Source organism: Agelaius tricolor, unplaced genomic scaffold (genome assembly GCF_023055355.1).
Source record: "Agelaius tricolor isolate 1412-34295 unplaced genomic scaffold, bAgeTri1.0.p SCAF_24, whole genome shotgun sequence".
NCBI lineage: Eukaryota > Metazoa > Chordata > Aves > Passeriformes > Icteridae > Agelaius > Agelaius tricolor.
The window spans coordinates 8852393-8864608 of NW_027269284.1; the positions used below are offsets into that span (position 1 = coordinate 8852393).

General features: G+C 40.4%; 1 protein-coding gene across 2 annotated transcripts in view; it reads left to right on the forward strand.

Moving 5' to 3' along the window:
• The window catches only part of AFAP1 (actin filament associated protein 1), a 111601-nt gene that overhangs the window by 73917 nt on the left and 25468 nt on the right, over nt 1-12216 (forward strand). For both annotated transcript variants that reach the window (XM_071447209.1, XM_071447210.1), the window contains exons 6-8: nt 400-579; nt 9749-9841; nt 11294-11378. In XM_071447209.1, coding sequence (XP_071303310.1) covers nt 400-579; nt 9749-9841; nt 11294-11378 — 358 coding nt within the window. The remainder of the gene's footprint in view (nt 1-399; nt 580-9748; nt 9842-11293; nt 11379-12216) is intronic.

The window sequence follows — 12216 nt, forward strand, 5'->3', positions numbered from 1 at the left end:
TATTCTGGTCTGTCACTGGAGGGCAAGGTAAACATCTGGGCTTTAAAGTTGTTAAGTTACAAGTTTATTCTGCTGCTACATGTGAACAGATATCCTAAATCACCTTCTTCCTACCTGATCAAGATCAAGGTTGAGTCATAAGGATAATGCAGAGACACTTAATGCTCTCCATATGTTGTACCTGTCATGCAATAAAAGACATCTTTTATTGTCAGTCTGGAAGTAATTTTGCTTTACAGAGTGGATGAGTTTGCTCTGGCTGAACTCTGTGGTATGTGGTAAAGGGATGTGTAAAAAACATTCAAAATTTTATGAATTAAAAATACAGCATTTCTACAATTTCCCCCAAGGTTCAGAAAGATAATATCTAACTCTGGAACTTCCCTTATGTTTATTTAGTGTTACAAAAGCTCCAAGGACCAGCAGCCCCAGATGGAGCTGTTCCTGAATGACTGCAGTATCACCTATATTCCCAAAGACAGCAAAAAGAAGAAGCATGAGCTGAAAATCTCTCACCAAGGAGCAGATGCCCTGGTTCTGGCAGTGCAGAGCAAGGAGCAGGCAGAGCAGTGGCTAAAGGTAAGGGGGGATTTCTGACCAGGAGTTTTTCTACCCACAGAGTGTTCACATTGCTCAGATGCTGTTACAAACTGAGACACAGACAACAACTTCCAGACAAATCCAGACCACCTAATTTGGTACTGCAGAAATACAGACTTCAGGTTCAGGCATCAAAGCAATTCCTCAGGGTTAACCCAGTGCTGCTGCTGTGATGGTTTTCACTGCTAATAGCACAATAATCTGGCACAGAGAGGAGAGGTGGCAAATTCCCTTCCATCTTCTTCTCCAGATCATTTTCCAGAAAGATTTGGTGGTTAGGGTGGAAGATTCAAATTCCCTCAGGTGGAGGCAGCTGGCACCAATACTATTTTTGGCATGGTGTCACCTTTTTAAAAGAAGATTCTCTGAGGAGATACCTGTTTGAACTGCTTTGGATGGGGAAAAATCCTTCAGCTTCCTGTAGGCCGTTCAAGTTTCCTAATTCTGGTTTAGCAAAGTATCATCTGTTACGGTTTGTCCTGCAAATGCAGACTTCAGAGAAAACGGGATTTTGTCATCTTCCATTCCTCTCTGTTCAATGTCTGCAAACATGGAAAATCCCAAGGCAAGGGCTGCAGTTACAGATCCTAACCAGATTACTGGTATTTATATTGGATTTGCCAGTCTCAAAGGTGGAGGTCAGTGAGTAGTGTGGGAAACTATTACTGCAGTTGCAGTAGCAACTGTTTTAAGACCTTGAAATCCAGCCTTTTAAATACATGTATAAGTCTGAAAGCATCAGACTCATCAGGCATTCTCCATGCTGTGCTCTGATCTAACCTTATATGGTACTTATTTTTCTAAGAATAAATTGTATTTCCCCAAATACAATTGAATTAAACACATAGGAATTTCCTGATGGCAGATAGTTTTTCTGCAGAAGAGGGAGACATAAAATGCAGCTTAAGCGGTATAAATTCTGCTGTGGGCTAATGTACTAAATGGAAAATTAATCTGTAATTTCCTATTTTGCAATATTTGAATATACCTTTTGGGGGTTTGAGGTTTATGTGTGTTTGGTTTTGACTCTGGCTTTGTATCCTAGCTTAGAAAATGCTCTATTGTCATTTTAATGGCAATTAATCCCAGCCATGTATTTGTTAGGCTTCTTCTAACATCAATATCTTGTCCTAAGTTTTAAAGTCATGCAAGTGTCCCACTAGTTCAGCTAGCAGTTCAAAATCACTGTTTGGAATGAAGAGAAGTTCATAAGTCATGTTCCCTTCCAAGGGAATTCTGCTGTAATTAGATCATAGAAACTGCACCCTTATTTCCTCTGTTGTTCTCAATTTAGTAATACTGAATTCACTGGCATCTATCAGACGTTCTTTCATAAAAATTCTTTTATTTTTTTAAATTGTATATAAAGCATCCCCACACAGGCAGACAGAGCAGTACTAGATTTTTCCATATCCCAGATGCATTCCTGCTGCTTCAAACTGAGAAGAAAAAGAGGGATTTTGTGCAGTTGCATGTTCACACAGTTGTGTATTCTGTGTCTGCAAAGCATTTGGAGAGAGTCTGACAGCACTTTATTTAGCTCCTTCATGCTGCAAAGCTCTCTATTCATGAAATCTTTCATGTACATGGCAGCGTTACTGTACTCAACTTCCAAGTCCTCAGTGCTGCTTCAGCCCTTTGCTTCTGCAGAAATTGCCTTTCCCACAGCTAACCAGAAAAGATTTGTGCAGCTCTTGCAACAGCTCCAGTGTTTTCCAAAAGTACAGCCTTGGGAGAAATAAAATAAGCATTGCTTTCTGTATTTTTTTAAATACATCAAAATTTAAGGATTTTTTTTTTATTATATAAGCAATTATGTTTGAATCATTCAAGCCTTACTCAAAATTAGCTTCTGAAAATCACGTGTGACTTTGTGTGGGACATCCTTACACTATGAAAGAGGTCACTGCTTCATTTTGGGTGATTTTTGCTTTCCCAGCCTCTCAGTCAGAGGGCCAAGATCCTTCCCAGTGCTCTGTCCCTTACATGTGATTTCTGTAGTTAATAAAATGGGCAGATCCAGAGACTGCCAATGAGAAAGAACTCTGCAACCACATTTTTAGAGCATAAGAGGAAGATGCCTTCTTGGTCAAAGGTACTGCACAGTGTTTGCCACTTGAGGCAGATTATCACCCAGGAGCAATGGGTTCTCATGAATTCAAATGTTAAGTGTCACATTAAAGCTTTACAGTTGATCCTAAAAACCTCAAAATGTTTTTGGAGACTAGATTGTCCTTTGAAGGCTAAACCCAATTTTTTTTCCAATTTATGTATATAATCCGTATAGAATATGTTTATCAAGTAAATAATTTTAAAATATCTATTGGAAGACAAATTCTAAATCGATGTAGAATACTTCAGACCTTTTTTTTTTGTAAAGATGACACCAAAAAAGCCCCAACTGATAAACATAGTGCAAATTGAAGTCTAGACTGGAAACCACAAAGGGAGTTTCAGATTTACCAGCTAACAAATGCTTGATGAAAACAGATAGCTGATGTCACCAAAGAGCCTGTCAAGATTTCAGAGGAAGGAGCAAAGCTAGTATAAATTCAGGCTAGAGCTGAGATCATCTCAGTAATATGGTGGGCAACAAAAAGTGGTGGAATTTTCCAGACTTGAGTCCTAAAATGTTCCCACAAAAATGTACATGAAAAAATGTGTGCAGTTACACACTCTGACCCAAAAATGATCTTTTTCCATGCGTGCTTGAGTATATGTGCATCTGTGCATTTTGTGGTCAAGTAAGGTCTGAAATTTTCCTGTTTGTCTCAGCACATCCAACAGACTGCTAAAACTACACTTATTTGTCAGCATCCCTGGGAAATGCTGCTTTAAAAAAAAGGACCAGTAAGACCATGATCTTACAAGAAGCTGCTTATTCAGTGGCTTCGTTTGTACAGCTGAATGTGCTCTGTGTGCAGAACCCTCAGACTAGGCCACAGAAAACTGCACTCAATATTAGAAATACATGGATGCCAAAGAAATTGAGGTAACTTGTTGTAGAAGACTGGCAGAAGAAGGAAATGGTCACAGTGACTGGTCCCAAGGCCTTCTCTTCCTCCTGACATTCCTCCTACAAAAATGTATTTCTGGTTTATCATGCATGAGGTGTAATCTGTCATTCTGGAGTACTGGCCTTGATTTTCATTTTTCCCTAACATTAGGCACCCTTAGTTAACTTCTCTTCATTTTCTGGTGCTCTGGCACTGTGCAGCAATCTCTCCAGCTGAGGGTCTGTAATTGAGCAGTGAATCTTCCAGCCATACAGAGACATTGCTTCATCTATCATTTTGACAATGCTCAGCCAGTTCTGAACTTGTCAAAATAAGGAGGATATTTTGCCCTGAAGAGAGAATAAAATCATGGTTGGGACTGTATCCAGTCATCCAAAGGCTCTGCAGCATTCCTTGTAGGGCTGTTTAGCTGGTTCACCTACCCAGTTTTTCTCTCTGATTAACTGCATGTTATCTCTTATGAAAGTCTATGAAAACATCTCTTTTTTTTTTCACTGTCCTGAGTTTAGTGAAGGTAATCAAGTAACTTCTGGCCTCCAGTCTTTATGTGGACAGTTTTACTGAAGAGTAAACTACTGACAGAGCTGTTCTTTAGCCCGTTTATATCAGCATAAAATTGAGTTTGTAACTGTAAACATTGTGTGGCTGCTTTTGCTTTCTGTGGGGATTTCCAGCTAGAGATCTTCAACACTTCAAGCATTTCTTTCTTGGCTTATGTAATAACTCCCCAAAGAGGTTATTAGCTGCATTTTGTAACTGAGTAGAATCAAGTGCGGAATGGTCAAGCCCTAAAATTGACTTTAAAAAGTGGTTTTGGGGATGCATACCTGGTACTAGTGGTTTCCATGCAGTGTTTGTTAATTTGTAATTAACTTAAAGAATGTACTGTGACCCAAGGCAGTCGGGCCAGGTTCTTTCTCCACTGCCCATCATCACCAGCAGCAAAGGCTGTGCAAACTAAATGAAACCTCCCAGGAATTGCACCCCTGTTGTCTCAATCAGATGGTTTAAAATACCTCAGTTCAAGTCACAGCAAGGTCAGTGAGTTTGCATAAGAGCTCTTTAGGGCCTCGCCTGCAGAGGGGACAGACCAAACTGCACGTGGGAGTTTTGACCAGTCTGCAGGACTCTGCCAGTGGGCAGAGCCAGAGGATCCCAGCTTGGCTGTGAGCCAGAGTCTCTGTGTGTGTGTGTGTGTGTGTGACCAGCACCATGGAAAACAATGCATAATTTAAAAGAACCAGATGTATATGTAAATTAAAGAAAAAACCAACCAAACCACCCACGAATACAGAACCACAAACATCCTATTTCCTTGTCTTCTCAGTGATAATTTTTCTCTGGGTTTCCTGACTAAAATCACAAATGCAAGCTGTCACAGTCAGAGCAGAACCCAGGAGGGCTGGGATTTTCACCACTAGATACTATTCCTCCTCTTTCCTACTCACAGCTTTGGATGGAGAATCATTTAAATCACACCTAGCTGAGACTCACAGCCTAAAGTGCCATGTGCATCTCTGTGGCACCCAGGCTGGGGATGCAGCTGCCCTGGCACAGGGCACCTCTGCTTCCTGCCACCCTCCCCAGCCTCTGGGGAGTGCCTCCTCCCTGGGCTCTGCCTGATCCAGCAGCCATAAATGGCAATGGACTTCATGGCAATAATGCAGGAGAAATGATACAGGGCTTGTCTTGGTTGGGTAAGTCAGAGGAGTATTCCTAAGGGGATGCACAGGCACTAAGGACAGGCTTACTGACTGCTAGGCTGCCAGAATCTCATCCTCACTTTGCTCAGACAAATGGCAGTAAGGCAGGAAGATTAATCTTTCCAGGCTAAGGGATAAATAATGCTTTCCAGTCCAGAAGGTAAAGGGGGTTTCTTTTTGAGACTTAAAACATAGGCTGTGATGGGAATAATTTTTGCATTTCCTGCCTAAGATTTTCCTCTAGGTGAACTCCTCAGGGCATTTCTGCTCTGCAAAACACTAACAGGAGTTCTGCTGCTCTCCTAAGGAGGAGGGTATTGACACTAGCATATGAAACAGTCCACAAGAAGGAGAAAATGAGGATTTAGTCATGCCAAAATGACAGAGTCCCAGAAAGGCAGTACTCTTCCAGCAGTGAAAAAGGAGTGTTTCAGGAATGGGAAATACTGACTTACAGCTGGAGCCAAACCCTTTTCCCTGTGCTGTGTTGTACTTCAGCAGATTTCAGCTTTGCCATATTCCGGTTTCCAGAGTTAAGTGGCAGAGCCAAGGGACACAGCCCATCCCATTCCCAGCAATTCCAGTATTTGTGAACCATGTGGGCAGAGGGGGACAAGTGGGTGGGTGGCTGGCTGGATTTCTGGCCTGATTACATAAAGTAAAGCAAATGTGCAGTCAGGCTGTGAGCTTTCTGTCTTGAACTCGATCATATTAAAAGTGTGAGCTCCTCATGGGAGTTCCCTGAGAACACAAGATGATACAAAATGCTGTAATCACATCCTTGTGGCAGGGAGGCTGTAGCTTGAGCTCATCCATGGTATCTACCAGGAGAGAGGTCTGCAAGCTCCTCGAGCTCCTCTTATTCCTTAACAGGTCCCAGAGAGATCAGCCATAAGGAACTATCTACAATTGTACTTTTACTCAGAATTTGTTTGGTTTCTGTGTGGCAGGGGCTGGCTGGCAAGTAGCTGGCTTTCTGGTTTTACTACAGAGCCAGTGCTTTTTATTTGGAGCTTGGAACTTTAAAGTAGCCAGAAGAATCTAATTTACTTTTTTTGACTTCATATGTAGAATAAATGTTGAGCAAGTATTTTACTTCTAGTCCTGGTGTGTCTTTTAAAATAAGATACAAGAATTAAGAAATTTGTGGGTGTATGCAGATATGAAGTTTTTTATCGTAAATATGAGTGCTTCTGTAGTAAGATAGTTTTAAAGAAAGAAATATTCCAGACACGCCATGTGGCAGAAATTCCACTGACTTCACCCGTGGCTCAGGGCAGGGGATCTTTCCAGCTTCCTACCTACAAATATTTCTCCTCTGTGCCTTATGTCATTGCACTCAGTGCTGTACTCTGACTTATATCCTGATCCACCTGGGCATTCAAGGTCTGAAGCCCAAGTCTGATGAGGAGCAGCTAAGGGAGCTAGGGCTGTTTAACCTGGAGAAAAGGAGGTTCAGGGAGGACCTTTGTGTTCTCTGCAGCTGTAGCCAGGTGGGGATCAGTCTCCTCTCCCAAGTAACATGTGACAGGAAAAGAGAAAATGATCTCAAGTCTCACCAGAGCAGGTTTAGATTGGATATTAGGAAAAATTTCTTCACTGAAAGGAACAGGCTGCCAAGGAAAGTGGTGGAGTCAGTCCCTGGAGATATTTAAATACTGTGTAGATGTGGCGCTTAGGGACATGGTTTAGTGGTGCATTTGGCGCTGATGGATTAACTGCTGGACTCTGTCTTAGGGGTCTTTTCCAACTAAATGATTCTCTAATTCTATAAATAAGAAATAATAATACAGTTCAGGTTGCAGAAGCTTTTTCCAGGTCTGCTAATCGTAACATGGTAATGGTAATTGTGGTACTTCAGATTCTTGTAATGGAATAACAAAAGATTATTTTAAATGCATTTGGTTTTGAGGCTATTCAAAGAAATACTGGGTCTTCACTTTTCTGATTACATTTGCTCATAGATTTTAAGTATTTGAATAGATAGTCTGTTTATGGTGTCAGTTTGATTTTCCTGGCAGATCACACTGTGTGTGTGTGTACATGTAATGTACAAAGGTATTTGTGTTGAGAAAAAGGGAGTTATTTCCTTTCCCTAACGTGTGAGAAAACTTAAGCTAATAATGGACTATTTGCCATTACAAAGTGTTCTCGGTGCACCCTTCCACATGATGCCATTTTATTAAAAATAACACTCTTGGGGATTCCTTTATTTTCCCTTTCTGTTCTTGCAGCTACTGAGATACATTTATTGATATTTTTAGGCATTTCATTGCAATGGATAAAAGTTAGCTGAACTCCATTCCTCACTCTCACTGACAATTACTTTTTAATGAAAATAGTAATCTTTTGTTTTCATATGGCTCCAGAAGATGGAACATAGAAAAAACTGACAAGAACTTTTGAGTCTTGTGATTGAAATTATGCAAGTTGGCAATACTGGTGGAATGTTTTATCCTTAAAATTTTGAGCTGAAGCTATATGCATGTGAAAACCAGATTTTTAATGGCAGCTGTCTGCAAACATAATTACAGAGAGTGCATCCAGGCAACCATTATATATTAAAGACATTTCATCCTGGTGAGGTGGAGGAGAATGAATTTTGTGCTGTGCATTAAACACAATTATAGTGCACATAGAAGGTGATGAGCAAGTCTTTGCCAGTGAACCTTTTGAACCCAAATGAAGTGTTCGACTCTTGAGTATGCATTTACTTTAGATCCTGCCACCAACTCCCTTTTGACAATGTGTCATTTTTTAAATCAAAATTTAATTACAACCCAATTAAGCACTTCATCTTCTCCTTAAATATGTGGGGTATGATAAGAACCGGATTTACTTGAGTGCATGACTTAGCACATACTGTTGAGTTAGTGCTGCCAAATCATTTCCCTCTGTTCTGTCTGTAACTCCCATTACAATCTGCCTTTGCCAAAATTAACTAACTGTGTGGTGTGAGCAGATGCTGAAAACATAAGCCATTGAATCAGGGTCATGCAGGAGACAGAAATGAATGTTCCCAGAAACTGTACAGTCACATTTCCCTAGGAAGAAAACGACAGTGTATTTACACCATACTGATGACCAGTGGTTGAAAAAAAAACCAAACAGACACATCAAAAATCTTACAATTTTGGGGAGTTGAGGGCTTTTCTTAACTGTGAGGTGCTCTGCTGCAGATACATCTACATTTTGTGTTACAAAGGACACCAAGTGCCATGAAATGCTGCTCTTGTTTCTGGAACAAAATATAGGGTAGTCAGACAGTCAGGAAAGGATGCTGAAGTGTTTTGAGATTTTAGCTCAGAAATAAAAATGTAGGTTCATCTCCCAGCTTTGGTTAGTTTTTTTTTGTGTGTGTCATTGACATCATTCTTTTGTTCCTGGGTTCTTCCTCTGTAAAATGGGGTTGCTGCTCTTCCTTTCTCTAAGGTGTATAATGCCTGTAATGTATGATGTGCTCCTGAGTTAGCATAAGGGTCTTTGTAGGCCCATAAACATTTGATTTGTTTTAGCTTCACCCTTAAAGGGAGCTTAAGTGCTGGGAAAGGACTGTTTGGTGCCATCCTTTGCTTTTTAGTATTTCCTCATCAAAATTGTTCAGTTTGAAACTCAGCATGAGCTTGGATTGAGAGCCTGTTCTCATCAGCACAAGCAGTTTCAGGATGATAATGGGCTGGTGATAGCTTCACAAGAGATAAAACCCTTAGCTATGGCCATGGGGAATCATCAAGCATCTTTACTCATTGTGTATTTTTACATTTTTGTAATTTCAGGTTTTTAAGTTCTTCACAGTCCATCAAAATATCAGCAAATTCCCACTTCAAGATTTTTCTTTAACTTTTTAGAACAGAAAGTGTCATTTCTGTTTGCTACAAACATATTTACAAATTCTTTGACCTTTAACTCTTGAGTTAATGTGCAATTATAATACAAAAATGCCCCAAAATACCTCTGTGCAATATTAACTCAACCAGCACTTCACTGGTTTTCTGATAGCAAAAAAGAGCATCTGTGAAGTGTGTTATATAAAACTCTTGTCTATTGGCTTGAGGTACCTTGGATCCCATTTTCTCATCACTGTAATTAAATTACTTTGCTTGTGTCAGCTGAGTTCATATAGCAAAATTAGCTCATGGAAATCAGCAGTGCTATTGGTGTCTTCACTTAGGAGAGCCTTGGAGCTTAGTCTGCTTAGAAACTGAAACCTTCCACCTCCAGACTTTATGTCTCCTTCAGGTCATATATGAAATGACTTAGGGAGGGAGCATGGAGAGGTTGTTGTAGTGTCAGCCTGCCTGACACCTGCCAACCTAGTAAAAGTCTGTGTGGTTCTCCTTCCCATCTCCTTTCACATCCAAATATAATTTCTAATCTCTCTGATTTGTATTTTATGAATTATTAATAAGTTTTGCCTTGTCTCCTAAGGTTATAAAAGATGTGTGCAGCAACTGCACAGGAGCTGTAGACTCTGATGGGCCATTGTCTAGTTCTCCAGTACACAAAGTGGAGCTGGAAAAGGTAAAGTTATCAAAATGGTGAATGCAAAATGCCTTATGATTACTCAAAGAGACACTGGATGTAAATCCTTGCTGCCTTGTGCTGCTGTTTCAGGCACACAGTGCCTGTGTTGTGTTGGTCTGTTTGGATATGTGCACACATCCTGCAGAGCTGAGGTTTCTGCCATGTCAGTTTGTTTGGCCATGAACAAGGAGCAGCCTGGCTTGGGTCCAGCTTCTCCTCAGCCATAGCAGGGTGCAGATTAATGGGTCTGGTACACGTGCTGAGATGCAGAGATAGATGGTCTGCAACAAATGCAAACAGCAAGCAGGGGTGTCACTCTTGAGGAAGAAAAGATGAAGATTATACCAGGGTTTTAAGGGAAACTCTCTTATTTTGGGGAATTGAGTCCTTGAAGAGCTCCCTGGGCATGCTGAGCTCACTGTTTTGGCAGACTCTTCCAAGCATTCGTGTCTCAGTAGAGAAACTTGGCTACTCACACGTGGTACTTGGCTACTCCACTGCCTTGACTCAGCAGGATGTGAGAGCAGGAATTAGGGAAGTGAGCAGCTTTGCAGTGAATGATTGGTGCATTACCAGCACCAGGTTAAGCCCCTGCTCCATTAAGGCATCCAGGTGAGCAAATCTCTCTCCAGCCCCTGCTTAAAAATCCCACTGACAGTTTTCATCACCCAGTTCCTGGTGGCAAGTGCCACCCCTGTGGTGGAAGTGCCTCACTGCCTCTGGTGTTGTTGCTTTGGTCCTGGGAACAGTTCCAGGACAGCCAGAAGCTGTTGTCTTTGCATGTTTGCACACACACAGACAAAGGAACTTAAAGTGCTGAAAAATAGGGGTTTTTTTCTAAAATACATGCCATGAAAAGGTGTAGTTTATGTGGTCATCCATTCTTTTTTGTGATAATCTGCACATCTGCTTCATGGCTTCAGTTCTGAGTAATGTGGCCATCAAAACTGTGCTGTCATAAGCTCTACCTACATCAACCCAGACCTCACACATAACCATTATAAAATAGTCAGTGCTAAGAATTTCTTTCAAAAGCCTTTCTTGCACATATTGAAAGTACTGAAGGACCTTGTAGGATTACACTATTTTCTGATAGGTTGTAATTGCAAATGCATCTGTGAAGCATTTTTGAAGATACAGCTTTTACTCTGCTCATATCTGATACATGTAATTCTTTATTGCAACATTTAGAGCCTAGAAATACATATGGTGAATTATGAATATTTCACTGATTTTAATACACTTTCAAATATATACTATTTTATTGTTTCTGCGATTTTCTAAAGGCTCTAAAACTGAATTTTTTACTATCTCCTAATTCTCTTCCAAGTGGATGAGAGCTTGAAAGTGTGTTTTATCTCATAGTAAGTCTATTTGTGAAGGGACTCATGACATTTGATTTTATGAAGGTGCAAACATTGTATGTCAGCTGATCTCTTTCCCCTGCAGAAGCTGTCATCTGAGAGGCCAAGCTCAGATGGGGAAGGTGCTGTGGAAAATGGCATCACTACCGTGTGCAATGGTAAAGAACAAGGTATGTCTGGTGTGAGTGATGTGTGCTGAGAGAAAGGGGAATACCTCACTTTCATCTTTCCAATAAAGTAAAGTTTCTGAATGGTTTAATTAGGATTCAGTTTAACTTGAAAGCTGAGCTATGTCAAGAAGGATTCCTTCAATTTTGGCGGCTACATTTGATGTTATTGGGCAAGTAAAATCTGTATAATTAGTATAAGGAAACAGAATATAGAAATTTTGATTTGGCCCTTTCTGTGTTCAAAAGTATAGGTTTTCAGAGCAATAGGCAAATAACAGGTTTTTTAGTAACTGTATAGTGACAATATAAATAGTGGTGTAAAGCTTCTAAACAAAAAAAACAATCATTAAATACTAGAAGGAGAGAACCATGCATATTTATATATATTAATATATGTGTGTGTGTGCACAGACACCTTCATATATAAGCTATCATATTACATATGATTATTTATCTTAAAAATATATAGTCATGCAATATCAGTGAGTTTTGAGTACCTATGTGTATAATTTTGCCTATGCTACTTTGGAGCCGTGCATTTTCTGTAGTCCTTATATTCTAACAAAGGTAAACCCCAAATCCAGAGGGAGTTCTGGCCAAGTTATTTCTAATACACTCAACCCTTGTGCTCTCTTCCCCATCCTCTTTCCTCCTCCACAAAGCAGAAGAAATTCTGTGCCTTCCTCAGCTTGCTGTTAGATAAAGCATTTCCCTGCTGCTGTTAGTGAAGGGTAACATGAGCTGCAGAGAGCACAGTGTCAATACTGGCCTTGGTGCCAACGCTGTCTCACCTTTTGATCTTGTCCCTTATCTCCTGCCTGGATCTCTGAACAGTATG